The sequence below is a fragment of the Acanthochromis polyacanthus genome, chromosome 5 (assembly GCF_021347895.1).
Source record: "Acanthochromis polyacanthus isolate Apoly-LR-REF ecotype Palm Island chromosome 5, KAUST_Apoly_ChrSc, whole genome shotgun sequence".
Classification (NCBI taxonomy): domain Eukaryota; kingdom Metazoa; phylum Chordata; class Actinopteri; family Pomacentridae; genus Acanthochromis; species Acanthochromis polyacanthus.
Window position 1 is genome coordinate 29,415,351 of NC_067117.1, and position 15,833 is coordinate 29,431,183.

The 15,833-nt window shown below is 39.8% G+C and overlaps 1 protein-coding gene across 3 annotated transcripts in view; it reads right to left on the reverse strand.

Annotated features, from left to right (window-relative positions):
- Positions 1-8,519, reverse strand: part of nucks1a (nuclear casein kinase and cyclin-dependent kinase substrate 1a) — a 28,855-nt gene extending 20,336 nt beyond the window's left edge. Inside the window, exon 1 of one of the 3 annotated variants that reach the window (XM_051948512.1) lies at positions 8,194-8,519. In XM_051948512.1, the coding sequence (XP_051804472.1) occupies positions 8,194-8,210 (17 nt within the window). In that variant the 5' untranslated portion in view covers positions 8,211-8,519. The remainder of the gene's footprint in view (positions 1-8,193) is intronic. The other 2 variants (XM_022220342.2, XM_022220343.2) reach the window with 2 other exon arrangements.
- Positions 8,520-15,833: the final 7,314 nt, after the last annotated feature.

The window sequence follows — 15,833 nt, forward strand, 5'->3', positions numbered from 1 at the left end:
GTTTGAGCCAAAGTGGACTTCATGGGAGACGACCAAGGAGGACACCACTGCTGAAAAAAAGTCATAAAAAAGCCAGACTGGAATTTGCAAAAATGCATGTTGACAAGCCACAAAGCTTCTGGGAGAATGTCCTTTGGACAGATGAGACCAAACTGGAGCTTTTTGGTAAGGCACATCAACTCTATGTTCATAGACTCAAAAACCAAGCATACGAAGAAAAGAACACTGTCCCTACGGTGAAACATGGAGGAGGCTCAGTAATGTTTTGGGGCTGCTTTGCTGCATCTGGCACAGGGTGTCTTGAAAGTGTGCAAGGTACGATGAAATCTGAAGACTATCAAGGCATTCTGGAGAGAAATGTGCTGCCTAGTGTCAGAAAGCTTGGTCTCAGTCGCAGGTCATGGGTCTTCCAACAGGACAACCATCCAAAACACACAGCCAAAAACACCCAAGAATGGCTGAGAGAAAAGCGTTGGACTATTCTAAAGTGGCCTTCTATGAGCCCAGATCTGAATCCCATTGAACATATGTGGAAGGAGCTGAAACATGCCATTTGGAGAAGACACCCATCAAACCTGAGACAACTGGAGCTGTTTGCTCATGAGGAGTGGGCCAAAATACCTGTTGACAGCTGCAGAACGCTCATTGACAAATACAGAAATCGTTTAATTGCAGTGATTGCCTCAAAAGGTTGTGCAACAAAATATTAAGTTATGGGTACCATCATTTTTGTCCAGCCCTATTTCATTAGTTTGTTTTTTTTAATAATTATGTTAATCAACAATTCAAAAGTGATGGCTGATTTTGATTATTTAATTTTCAATAATTTTTTATTTATTGTTACTTTTGTGAGTTTCAAGTGATTTCAGTGAGAATTGTGGGTTTTTCCTTCTTTAACTGAGGGGTACCAACAATTTTGTCCACGTGTGTACCACTTTATCCAATTGTATTATTAAAAGTCTAGTTATTTCATCATTCCTGGATATCTTGTAAAAACGACTTTGTCTTGTAGAAAAATGATAAGTTGATATGTTGGACAAAAAAATACTTCAACTTATCTTTACCGTATATTGGCAATACAGCCGTGTCATCAAATGCAGACGTGGTTGGTGTTTAAAGTTGGTCTCATTTTGTTTGTGCATTTAAAAGTAATTTAAATGCGTCTGTTTGGTAGCAGTAGTAGCATTAGCATCGTGAACTGCAGATGTTAACATATCAGACAAGAATGGGCTTTTCTACTGTTGGTAATGAGGGAAAAATACTGCAGTAAATGCAAATTCATCCCTTGTGTCAGTTGCTGTATCTGGCTGGCAGTGGAAAAGCATTTGTCTAAAATACATAAAACTCATATTTCTATCAGTTTTTTTATAATTACACTGTCTCTGCAGGAAACTATGGATCCTTTATCGTGCTTCAAATTTAAACAATCATTTTATCACAAGAAAGGTGGGTTTTCAATCAAGATACTACGATTTTGTTCTGTGATCCAATCAGTTCTTATCTGAAGTTAATTTAAGTCCATGCAGTTTCGCTCCTGGATTAAAATTCTAAAGTGTGACTTCCATCTGGAACATTTTGACAGTCCACCAGTTAAGCAGCGACGGCATGCTAGCTCCAGGCCCCTTCCTGTTTTTGTTGAGTGACAATTCCGATAACATATCTCCACTAATTATATATCTCATCTGGCCTAAAAACGCCTCAGGATTCCCCAGGAGGAAATCAGTGATGGCAACAGCAAATTCTGATTTCAGCTGAAAGTTGGTGACCGGGGGGGGATGAGCAAAAACATAATAAGACTAGACTTATTTAAGTCAGGGCTATTTTTAGATCTATCAGATGCTGTATTCTAACCCACCAATTACTGCAGTAAGTCTGTTTTTTCCCCTTTGTAACAGGCTGTTAGTAGGAACGCTACATTCATAACAACGAATTTTAAACAAAAAATTGTCTTAGATTTGTTATTTCACCGGTAAGCAGCTGTATAATACACAGGATGATGTAGAGAGCTGGTTAGATCATGGGCAGAAGCCAGACTGAAGACTGAGCTGATGGGGTTCTATCCGTCTTGTCTGCGTTTATTTCACTCTAGCTATGACAACCTGCTAACAATATATTATTCCTTACATACATCTTACATGTAAAAAGTAATCCCACGAGCTCTTGTTTCCTTACAGCGCTCATTAGAGCATCCATAGGCTGAACAGAAGTCCGGCATCTTTTGTGACGCTCGTCTGCTGTTTAAATAACTATGCTGGAGTCAGAGGGAGATAGTGTGTAGCTTAAGTGTTGAGTGGCAAAACCAGAATTGTAACAAATATCCAAGCACCTTGTATAGTAGCTACACGTGTGACGTTTCTAAAAAAAAATTAAAATAGTTTGGCAATTGGTTCAAAATTCAGCGAATAATTCCACTTTGAGATCAAACAGTCCCTCTTGCCTCGCCGATGTCTATGCACCGCTGCCTCCGCTGGCCCCGTTTCAAGATGGCAGCGCTGTAAACACGTCTCTCAACAACCTATGAGGCGTCTACATATATATGTCTATGGCTGGGCTGTTTACAATCGAACGATAGCTTCAGTGAAAGTCTCGCGGACTCCCGCGAGATGTTAACGACGTTAACATCAGCGACAATAAAGTGTTCAAATTTGAAATTAAATTGGCGGAAATCCGCGGATCCGGGGAAAATTGCCATCCCTGGGAAATGAAAAGCTGGAAAGAGGGACGATTGGAATGGCCTGCTTCACTTGCTGCTTCCGAGACCAAAACGGATGGCTGGATATCTATAACTACTGCCTACCTGCACCAGTTGTTGGTAATAAGTTAGGGCATGCTAGCACCAAGTCCCTTTTTACTGTTTGTATTTACAATTTAAATAAAAAACTAAACAGTCTTGATGCTAATTGGTTAAGCTTGTATAAGACAGTTGCTGATTGGTTAAACTGAGAGAAGACGATAAGCAGGATAACCCTGCCTTCTTGATGTCGTTGTTGAACAGCAGACTTCATCTCTCCAACTAGTAAAATTCACCATACAGACTCGCATAACAGACCTCTGTTAATGTATTCTAGATGAGGAGGTTCATGCATCTGATTAGGGTGCCTACTGGAAGACTTTCTTTGGAGGTTTTGCAGTGCCTAAAGCTGGGAGGAGATCCAGAACCCACTGGAAAATTTATATATCTCATGTGGCCTGGGAACGCCTTAGGATCTCCCAGGGGAAACCGGAAAGTGTTGCTGGTAACATAGGAGTCTGGAATGACTTGCCTTCGTGACTCAACCTTAGATAAGGCGGAAATAAGGATGGTTATGTCCAGTAAGTACTACTTTGGTGCAATGAAGAGTTAAAAATGTTTTGTTGTTCATCTTGTTTGTGTTCTGTCTTTTGGCCAAGTCGTTACTGAAAGTGAGAATTAATTCTCAATTAACTTACCTGGTTAAATAAAGGTCAAATAAATTAATGAAATCATGCTGCAGGTGCTTTATGTTCTATTTGTCTTAACAGACATTTGTAATTTTTTAACACTTTACACTTGTTGAGACTCTGCAGTGAGTGTGAAATAAGAATTACAGTAATTACATTCTTACAGTAAAGAGACAGTTCTGATGTCCGTCCGTGTTCCGCGCTCCGGTCGGACGGAGATTTCTGTTGCATTGCGCGTTCACTTCCGCTTTTGATGACGTGTCGTGCTCAGATGATTCGTCGATGCGTCGTTAGTTGCAGCCCTATTCAGCATAACACTGCAATGTGTGCAATAGTCCCACTGTAGGAAGCATGATAAGCCAACATAACTCAAGCACATTAAACCACAAAAAGAAAACTGGCATGACTCATTTTCTATGGCTAGACAAGAGACGTCTGTCTGATAGAAGATCATTTAGTCGGATCTTACTCGTATAAACAGGAGTTATATTTTGGATTAGACAGGGGGTTTGTTGTTATGCTCATTCCACATTTGCACAGCAAACTGAGCGAGGAACACTTAAAAGAAAGATTTGGTAGCAAACAAAGAATGTCAGTTGCACTGCTGCACAATTAATAAAATATGAATCAGAGTCATGATTTTGTCTTCCCATGATGAAATATACATGATCAACTGTTGTACTGATGTTTAAAATGTGCTTCGCTCATAGAACATGGCACGATTAGATAAAATTACTTGATTTGACTTGTGTAAATCTGACAGAATGTGATATTTCAGTCTTTCTAGAGCAATTTCTGGTCACAAATCTGTCCTACTGCAGTGATTGAGTGAAAACTAGAGGCTTCTCTGTGTTAATAGTTCTACCACCGAGCTTCTAGTGTAACCTCCAAGTTAACCTCAATTTAGGTGAAAACAACCCTTATTTCAAGTCTTATTTTGAAGTTTTAGTTCAGTTAATTTGAAGTCTTAGATTTGTAGATTGGCAGGAATAGATTGCAACATAGAAGTATATGCAGTGTTCTGTTTATTTTTTATGTAAAAGCAGAATAAAATATGTTGTCTCTAAAAATCAATGAATAAATAATAATCATGATTAGGGCTGCACCTAACGACGCGTCGACGCGTCGTCTGAGCACGATACGTCATCAAAAGCGGAAGGGAGCACGCAATGCAACAGAAATTCCCTTCCGACCGGAGCACGGAACACGAACGAATGTCGGCACTGCATCGTGCACGTATTATGTATGCACGCTGCAGTGCGGACGTCCGCGTTTAGATACAGCTGTATAGTAAACGCTGACATACATGTTGACGATAGAACGCAGACATCCGTACAGTTTAACTGCGAATGGCTCATTAAATCAGTTTTGGTTCCTTTGATCGCTCTCTCAACAATACCCAACAGGCTTATCAAAATGTCTGATCCACTTGTGAAACTCTTCCTCATCTGTCAAGCAAACCCAGCCATCATCGTCGTCATTTTACAACGGGGCCATGAACGCCACTGCAGCCTCCATCGTTATTATCAGTGCATTTTCTCCCGCGTCTGCTGCTATTTCCGCGTTTTTTTTTCAACCCCCACTATCCCCCTCATCATTAGCGGTGTTTTAACCACTCCAGCTACACCCACCACGTCCCCTCCTGCCACCCCGAAGCAAAACATCGGCTCCAGTATGTGCTGCTTGTGGACTGTCATGGCGCACCGACCCGCTGCCGTTACACACAGAAGCAGCGGCACTTTCTGTCTCAGTGGACGACTGAACATCTTCATCAGAGGGTGAATATTCCTCTTCAGAATATGAGTAAGCCATTACTTGACAAAGTACTTTGTCAGCGTTGACCAGACTTCTCGGTATGGTGAGTTTTCTCACTCTAAAATGTGCCGTCTTGCGCTCCGATACGCTCCGCCGGCGAGTCTCGTCTCGTTGGTTTTCAAACTCTGTAAACTCCAAAACTTTGAATGAAAACACGCCCACAACTGATGCTCAGATTGAAGTTCCAGATGTCCACCATCTCCTGGTGTACAGTACATGAGGCACACGAGGCAGTATACTTGAAGCTATGGCTTGTTAAATTCAGCAATGTTGCTTGTCACAATATTGCGACTTTTGCGCTTAAAGGGTTAAATTGCAAGTTTTCCAAACCGACTAGTCGCAAATACAGTGATGGCAACAGCAAATTGTGATTTCAGCTGAAAGTTGTTGAACGGGAGGGGGGGAGGCATGAAAAATGAGCAAAAACATAATACTACTAGACTTGTTTAAGTCAGCAAATTAACATATATGTTCTTCAACCTTTTCTCACTATCTTCAGTTCAAAATACACTACATAGACTATATACAAGTACTATACACACACACACACACACACACACACACACACACACACACACACACACACACACACACACACACACACACACACACACACACACACACACACACACACACACACACACACACACACACACACACACACACACACACACACACACAATATCAAATCGCTGGGCCGTTTACAATTGAACGATAGCTTCAGTGAAAGTCTCGTGGGACTCTCGCGGACTCCCCCGAGATGTTAACGACGTTAACATCAGCGACAATAAAGTGTTCAAATTTGAAATTAAATTGGCGGAAATCTGCGGATCCTCAGAAAATTGCCATCCCTGCAAATAAAATTTGCGACTAGTCGGTTCGGAAACTAGTCGAAATTTCCATCCCTAGTTGCTGTGAGCTCCTCCCCCTCCCAAAGCACAGGCTGTCAGTCCAGTAACCCCGCAGCAGTCCCAGTGTCTGATTAGAGGACACATCCCTCCGTGGCCAGACAGCAGGTGAATCGCGCATATTTTTGCATATTTCACAACTATTCGCATACTTTGCAACTTTCCGCAATTTCCTCGCATAAAATACTCGCATATTTATTCGCATAATCAAGGATTTTTGCCCGCGTTTTTCAGGAGGGTCCAATTTAAAAAAAAAAAATGAAGTAGTATTAGTAGTAGCAATTATAGTGATTTTCTATTAAATTCAGTTCCTTCCTAAATTTTTTGTACATTTTCCCCATTAATTCCCCATTTTTACTTTTTATTTTTTTAAATTCAAGTAGTATTAGTAGTAGTAATGTATTGTGATGTTCTTTCAATCTTCCTAATTTTTATACATTTTCCCCAATAATTCCCCATTTTTATGTAAAAAATTAAATTCAGTGAATCATGATATTTAGGAGACAGTTGCTGTTGTAACAACACAAATTTCTTCTCTGTGGGACTATTAAATGCTGACTGTATTGAATCTATCAAGTCTAAAATTATGTTTCTCAAGTCTACCACCTTATGCAGCCTATATATATTTACCTATATAACCTATACATTTACATACAACTGCAACTTGTGTGTAATTTTTGCACTACTATAAGCCATTACTTGCTGTGTGTGTGTGTGTGTATATATATATATATATATATATATATATATACATATATATATATATGTAAACTATGATTTCCTCATTTTTACTTAAAAAAATGAAGTGGTAGTTCAGTGAAGCATGATATTTAGGAGACTGTTGCTATTTAATAATGTAACGTACTTCTCTGGGATTAATAGAAGCTTGCTGTATGAATCAAGTTTGCATATGTTACTACAACTGCACATTGTATGTGATTTTTGCACTACTTGCTTTTCATATTAAATGCATCAGTGACAAGTTCTTAATACACCAAATAATCCATCTTTAAAATAATAACCCATCCCACCACATTGGCATAAACCGTTTTTGCATTTTACATTTGCACATTTCCTACTGTACCTTTAACAAAAAGGTAGGATTTCGTGAATGCACCGACACGCACTGCCGGTTATTTACATCGTGCAATGCCAATAAAGGAATTCTGCTCTATTCTAATGTGGACTAAAGGAGCACGGAGGCACCTCATGCGTTATAATCACAGTGGGGATCTTGTACTGGGGGGTGGATGAGGGGGTGTGGTGACTCTCTTTAGCTCTCCGCCTTCCTCTGACATCAGCCAGCCAGCGTTAATTTACTGCCAGCTCTGAAAATGTAGATCCTCTTGCTTTTTAGCTTTTACCCTACAACAGCTACAGACACATTTTCCACTCGCTAACGCACTATTTTCCCTCCCCTCCTATTGTTCCCAACGTGGAAGAACACACGAGTTAAAATCGAGAAATAATGGCCGCTGCACCGTCTGCGCGGTAACAAGATCAAATCCAGAGGCCGACCACCTCCTCCTTCTTCGTTTTTTTTTTTTTTTTTTTAAACTGGGGGGTATTAGCGTTTCGGAGCCTCCCCTGTATGAATGGGGTAGCCATATTCTTTATTCTCAGTTAAGAGAGGGAAAAAAATGCTACGAAGCTCGGCTCAAACTGGGCCGTTGAAAAAGCAGCGCCAGTTAAAATCACTCCGACTAATTTTCCGCTTGGCCTACATTAGCGGCCGACAATAATGTCCATCATGGAGACGTTTTTTAAAAAAGCAGCATGATAGACACCGACACGACGGCGGGCTCTCTCTCCCCCGACAAGACATGGCGAACAGACCAGTCCACACCGCCGGAATCCATGTTGGAGAAAGGAGGCTGCACACACACATTTCCCCCCCGACCTCCATTATTTTTTCATGAAATAAACACATTTCCCAGCTCATAAAACACAACATGGTGGAGACCGTGCATGTTATCTGCGATGCCAGCAGGCAGCACGGTGTCGTGATTAACTCGCAGCACAGCAAACAAGACTGATTTAGCACACCTACCTCACTGGTCTTGACATTTTGCAGGAATACTGTAGAGGTTAAAGGATGTAAGAAAGAGGGGGGGAAGAAGGAAAAAAAGCACTGGAGAAGGGGGGGAAAGAAATATAGATTCCCGCTCTGCAAAACACCGAGGGGAGCGAGGGTCGTCTCACAACTCCACCGTCCGAGCTGGCGAGTGAAAATCAAAGTACGGCAGCGAATTGTCCTCCAAACGCAAATATTCTTTATTTTTTACCTTCAGCTACTCAAAATGGTGAATAAAACAAACTGAAACTGCAGCTTGTGTGCAACCAAACCCCGCGGCCTTGAGGGGTGGGGCTTCGCCGCCAGGCACCGCCCCTATGAGAGTCCTGAGAGGAGCAGCGCGGCTCTCCGCTGCTGCGATTGGCTGATTTGAACAACGACTCTGTTTCCCATTGGACAACTCAGCTGCTCGTCAGAACACTTTTAGCACATAGTTCCCCGCCTCCGTTAGCAGGCTCGGTTGAGCTAGCACTGGTAAGAAAACAAAAAGAGGCCCTCAGGTTGGATGCAAACATTCAATCCAATGTGGCTCCCAAAAGACCATAAAGCAACATTGCAATTATAGGTTACAACATGCACAAACATCATGTATGTATAAAATTACAGAAAATCATGTATTTTTTTCTGTAATTGCAGTGACTTTGCTGTGATTGAGACAAGCCTTTTTTCGTGCCTCACCTGGCAGACTGCTGCAGCATGAGGTGCAGGTAGCAGTTGAATCTGTAACCTTTTGGCTTAATTTACAACCTAAACACTGTAGTTGCAGATCATGCATTTATCATTTCAGCGATAGAGTTTGTATATATCTATTTGTACGTATATATAAAATCACCAGTCAATAATGAGAATCTATATCAAAAATTCACTCAAATAATTTTTTTCCATTGCAAAATAGATTGATTTGTTTTTGTGACAGAAATTGCCACCTCTAAACCTACTCTGCTTTGCCTCTGCTTTAGGTTCATGCAAAATGGCTCAACATGCATGTAGATCAGGCTTCGTGAACCTGTTCCTCCCCTGGGTTTTATGCTTATCTCATACTGAAAGATAAGCAAAAATGCTTTAAGTTTAATATTCTGCACACTATACTGTGGATAATGTGCACCACCTTCTCCGCACTGTTTATTTAATGATTAATTAATGCTATTATCAGGTATTGTCATGATCCTTGCTGTGGTTAATGATTCTTTTACTTAACAGCACATAAATATAGCTTTATAGCCTATGTTGGTGTCATCTTGTTTTGTTTGTCTACTTGCAGTCACAAAATATTTAGTTTGCTTAAATCTACACAAAAAGCAAGAAACTTTTACATTTGAGCCACATGAAGTATCGCATGTGCATCTGACCAATTAACAAATTAATAGACTAATTATTATTTAAGCTTTGGTTCTTTCAAGTGGGAGGTACTGATTGAAATATAATAGATGTGATATAAGACAACACTTAATTGATTACCATGAGGGAAAATCCGATTTTACAGCAAGATATTGTATATGTACAGTGTGTGTATATATATATATATATATATATATATATATATAAAAATAAAATAAGTCTACAGAAGAAAGTAGTAAAGTGATACATGATGCAGAACTGATGTACGGTATTGTGTTTTGTATCATTAAAGAGCTTTAAAAAGTCTTTGAATTTAGTCAACCTTTCAGAAAACCCTAAAGGAACCCTTAGTGCTTTAATCAGTGTTGTTTGATTGTAAGGGTAATTTAGGCATGAAAATCCACTCTGAGGTATTGAGTTTTTATGATATTATATTTTAAAAAATGCTGAATGATGATTGGATAACAAAATGTAGGTGTGTCAACATTTTATTGTGATGTGTTGTTTTTTCATAAAATGCCATGAAAGTCCAGGAATAGTGCAGTGGCCACATATGAGAATATCATTTTTAAAAATTAAGTTGTGTTTACCAGTGGTTAGACTGAGATCTGTCTTGTCTCTACCAATATGCTGCTACAGATACCGTTTTTGCACACCTTTACTATCTGCACTGTATTTCTATTATGTATTGTAGTCTTTACATAAATTTAAACTTTTTTTTTCTACACTGTGCAATAATAAGAAAACAGCATTTCAATTTCTCTCTATGTGCATGTAAAGGTCATGACAATAAAGTTTGCTTTGACTTTAAGATCAATATCCATCCATCCATTCTCTATACACCGCTTTATCCTCACTAGGGTCGTGGGGGGTGCTGGAGTCTATCCCAGCTGACTCAGGCGAAGGCAGGGGACACCCTGGACAGGTCGCCAGTCTGTCACAGGGCTACGTATACAGACATACAATCACACTCACATTCACACCTACGGGCAATTTAGAGTTATCAATTAACCTCAGCATATTTTTGGACTGTGGGAGGAAGCCGGAGTACCCGGAGAAAATCCACAGATGCATAAGGAGAACATGCAAACTCCATGCAGACTCCGGGCTCAGGCCGGGACTCAAACCAGGGATGTTCGTGCTGCAAGGCGAAAGTGCTAACCACTACTCCACTGTCCACTGTGCAGCCATGAGATCAATATGTGTTGTGTTAAATTAACAGGCAATATGCTGGTTGCTATTGACTTTGCATTGTTTATTTTGTGAAGTTAATTTCTTGTGCATGATAGAGTAGAGAGATAATCTGCCGAATGATCTTTTTATTGCTGTATTGGCCTCCGGCTGTAGGAGTTGCTGGTGTCACTGGAGTTCACTTGTTGATTTGTTTTGAGATCGGGCTTGTTGTGGCATGAGGCTGGGTGTTTTTCTCTTAGAAAAATAACTGGGGTTATTTTGTATATAGCTTTGGTGACCCAATAATGGTGTGCTCCTACATGTCTGCAGCAAACACACTTCAACTTTTTAACCCCTTTTGTAGAATTAATGTTAGTGACCATAAAATTAGCCTGTTAGGGTACTTGGACCCACACTCACTGCTGGTTGGTTTACATGTTGGTATCAAAATGAATTAAATATAATATTTAAAAAGAGTCAAAGAGCTGCTTTAATAAAAGCAAAAAAATACGCATGTTAAATGAACTCTTGTTCCTTATGTGATGATGAATCTCTATCTTGTTATTTACCCACTTTGTGAACGGAAATGGAGTCAACAGACTACTCATGACAAGCTTTGGTGACAGAATGTAAAAAGTTTCCAATGTAATATTGCCTAAAGAACCCAACTCTACCAGGCTTATTGATCTGAATTTTCACAAAAATTTATTTTGTCTTCAGAATGTCATCATCGGAATCAAACCGACCAGCTGCTTTACCAAGCTGCCATGGAAGTCACATGTGACCTAACACCCATATAGTCATTAAAGTCATAATTAAGGATTCTGCACTTTTCTAAAGTGTACTAGCTGGTGGTTTAATCATGGTTGCAGAGGCTGACAAAGCAAAAGACATGAATACAAACTTCTGAAGTTACTTATGAAATTTACAGATCGGTATTTTAATACTCTATTACGAACTAGCAGAGCTGTGCAGATGTTATACATGGATTTAATCTGCATCCAGCATTAGACTTCAAACTTTATATTTGCTAATTGTGTCTAAAAAACCCTTTCACTAAATTCATTCATTTATTTCTGTCCTAAACAATTTTGAATACATGCACCAAACCACATAAATTATTATCTAAATTGTCTAATGTTGGCCGTGTATCCCTACGTTCATGGTAAAATATACAAATATTTTTTGTAAGATGAGACATAAATGCTAGCATACACTGCTGAGATGTTGTCTGTAAAGGTGGGTGTTTTGCCTGCAGTGAGAGATATGCAGTGACTCTACTGTCCAGGTCTGTTTACTGAGTCAAAACTAACCATGGAGAAGCAGTTTCTTGTTTTAATGCTTCATATATCTGCGAGGGGAAAAAAAAATCTCAAACTGTTGTCAAGATGTTTGGACTATTAATTTAACTATTTTGCAGCACAATGTAACTGTTGTCTTAGTTTTTTTATGTCTTGTCATAATGTCATTATGTCTGTAGTATGTAAACCATTTTGTATGGACTTATTACTGGAAAGCTACACAAATAAATGTCTGCCTTGCTTGACTTCACTTGGAAGCTGTCGAACAGTATTACCGGCCTAGCTCTTCTTATAATCACTTCGAATATGTTACGTATTTACAGAAAATGATGACTGATGTGTTGTTCATCCATCTCTGCTGTTCTTTTTTGCTGAAATGGGAATCTGGTGGAGTAACATTGTTTTCCCCACACAAAACTCAATTTGAAAACAAGTAGGAATAAGCAACAAACTACACAAACAGACATGTTAAGCATGTATCCATAGACTGTATATAGAGTAGTGGGAAAAAGTTTTTGGACACCCCATGCATTTGTGGCATACTGCATTAAGTTATCACTCTTAGGTCTTTAAGTGCAATTTCTGTTAGTACACTCACAGCTAAAATACTAAACAAATCCTAAAAAAGGCATTAAAAACTTAAAATTAATTGGTTCCATAAAAATGCATAAAGGAATTTTGGTCATTTGGTGTCAGTGATCCACTAATGAAGGTTGTGCTTTTTATTAAAAGACACAATTTTTGTTGCCGTGCTTCGTGTCTATGTAAAGCAGCACATTTGAAAGTTCTTCAGAGACAAAAACGGCTAAAACAGGGAACCTAGCTCAGGAAACGTGGTACAGATTCTCAGCCAAGAAGGGTACAGCTGCCTCCAGATAGCCAGAAAGAGTTGCAGTCCTTCAGCAGTTGGATACACTCTGCAGAAATACAGACGAACCAACAGCTTGAAAGACAAACCAAGATTTGGGCGTACAAGTGTTTATTCAGCAAGTAATGACCGTATCCTGTTCTGCATGTGCAGAGAAAACCGCTGAATAACATCACAGGAGCTTCAGCAGCAGTGGTCAAACCAAACTGGTGTTCAGTGTTCAATTTTTAGATCATGGCTCAAGGTCCTACAAGACCTTCAAGAAGCCCCTGATCAATGAGAGACAGAGGTTAGCCCGGTGTTGTTGGGCCCAAGCACACAAGAACTGGACAGCCAGGAACTGGAAGAAGATTCTGTGGTCAGATGAGTCCAGTGTCCAGCTTCACCTTCCTCCTGCTAATGTGAGGGTACACAGAAGGCCAGGCAAAGCTTTATCTCCAGCATATACAGTAGCTACTGTCAAGCATGGTGGAGGCAGTATCATGGTTTGGGGATGCATGAGTGCTGTTGGTGTTGGTCACCTCACTGTCTGTGATGACACATTGAACTCTGCCAAGTATTGTGCCATTTTTCAAGCCCACATGCTCCCTTCTGCACACACACTGTTCCATCGAGGTCAAAACTGGATGTTTCAACAGATAATGCTCCTTGAACACATCCAGGACCAGTAGAACTTGGCTGCAGGAGCACTGTATCCAGGTCTAAGAGTGACCAGATCAATCACTGGACATGAGCCCCATTGAAAATCTGTGGTGGATTATCAAATGTTCTGTTTCAAAACATAAACCAAAAGAATTCAGAAGAACTAAAAGCATTAATTCAAGAAGAATGGGACAAGATTACCCCTTAACAGTGCGAAAGGCTCGTGGGGAACATCCAGCCAGGATTAGGGCTCTACTAAATATTATTTTGATGATGTGAGGGTTTATTTATTTTTTTGTTCAGTTTGAACACATTCTCTGTTATTTGTTGGGTTTGATACCAACGATATTGAGAACAGAGATTGAAATTGTCAAGAATACAGTTTTTCTTGTTAACAATAAACAAAAAATCTCATTTGTATTTGTTTGTTTCTGTCTAATACAGCCATACCTTTTGAAATACAAATATTTCATGATAATATTTGAGATTGTGTAAAATTTTAAGGGTGTCCAAAAACTTTTTTCCACCACTGTATAATCAAGGATGTAGTCCCTGGGTCTGAAAGGTAAAATCAATTGTGTTTTACCTGCATTCCTTCTACCCGCCAGCAGGGGGCAACTGCTCTGATTGCGAAAAGCAGTTCCACCCTGTCAGCGTCGATGAGAAAGTGACTCTACATCTCAGCTAATTTGTGGTCTAAGCAAACTTTCCCCTCATGAATTTATTGTCTCAATCGCGAGTTTCATGCCTCCTTTAACACTGTTGCCTTTGAAAAAGAAGGTAATGACTCAAAAAAGACTGGCTCCATGGTGTGCTTTACAAATGTGTATCCTCAAGTAGACTGCGTGAAGGCTAGACAACCAGTGTCGTTTCACACATTCAGACAAATTTTGCGGTGGTGTCATCAGGTGAAGGGACTAGATTTATATTTGGAATGCTGTTCACTCTTAAAGGCATTATGGAGGATGTTTTTGTTGTTTAATTTGTCTGATTCACATAAAATGAATATACTGCCCTTTAGTGGACTTGTATGTATGGTTTCTAAAAGAATTGAAAAAAAAAAAATAACTGTGGACATGGCAGGACCTGAAAAACATCAGCCAATCAACGCGCTCGGAACGAGGCATTTGCTCTGCCCCCTTTCCTGTCAATCAAAAATCTTCCGGCTCAGGCCTAGTTACGTAGATTACGTACGCCTTGAACTTACGTGTTTTCTGTATGTGTTGCTTTGGTATAGCTTCGTAGTTAGCTGGAGACTTGTTTTGCTCATCTTTTTTTACATAATGGCAGATAAAGATCCAGGGGGACCCAGCCATAAAAGAAAGTCATTTTTTGAGGTCCGAGAAAATAAAAGACGACTGGATCGCGAGAATGCAAAAACAAAAGTGATTATTGGCGAGTCATTTGGGCGATGGCGTCAGCTCAAGCAACAAATGGACCTAAAGACAGATGCCTTGGTTGCAAAATTCCTTCTGGACAGGTAAAATGTATTATTGACATCAAGGTGTGCACACATTTTGCGTAAATATTTCATTCTATGTATACTGTTGCAGCTATGATAATGTTACATCTACGCCATTAGCCAAGACAACATGGGTGAGGCCTCGGCAGCCTCCCGTTTCTACTATAATGCAAGAATGACTCTCTGACAGGTTAGTATAATAATGAAGAATATATAGAGGTGCACGCACAGTACAGAGTCCTATGCAAGTTTCTGAAGGGGGGCGTTTCTTCATAAATGTTAAGAGGGGGGAGGTTAGAGGGGAGTGAGGAAGAGGTTGTATGTGCGCATGCCCATGCTACATTCAAAGTCGTAGGAAATTAAATCTCCTCTAATACCTTTAATCTAAAACACCAACACGTCTGTTAGACCTTGAACATACAAAGCTCTTACTATTATCCCAACAAACCATTTTTTTTTTCTCAACCTACAAGGTTTCTTGTGGTTTCCAGAGTTTCTAAAAGCTGAATGTCTCTGAATCTGGTGCTACATCTGCAGGTATGAACCTCTAAAGTGTTTATTGTTTTCTTCTGCCTTGTTTGTCTGTTTTCTATCACGTTCTGTTCTCCCCTATATCCTCACAACGTCTGGTTGAATGACATGTCCATCCTCCCTTAACTGATTATTGCACTAATTTAATTTTTGGAAATAAACAACCAAAAAATTTCTGGTAAGGGATGTGAGGATTCTCAAAATAGCATTTGTACAGTTCTGAAGCTAATTTACCTACAGTTTTTGCTGTAGTTGCTTATCAGGAATTATGAAAACAGTATCTGTTTTTGAGCCTAAATGT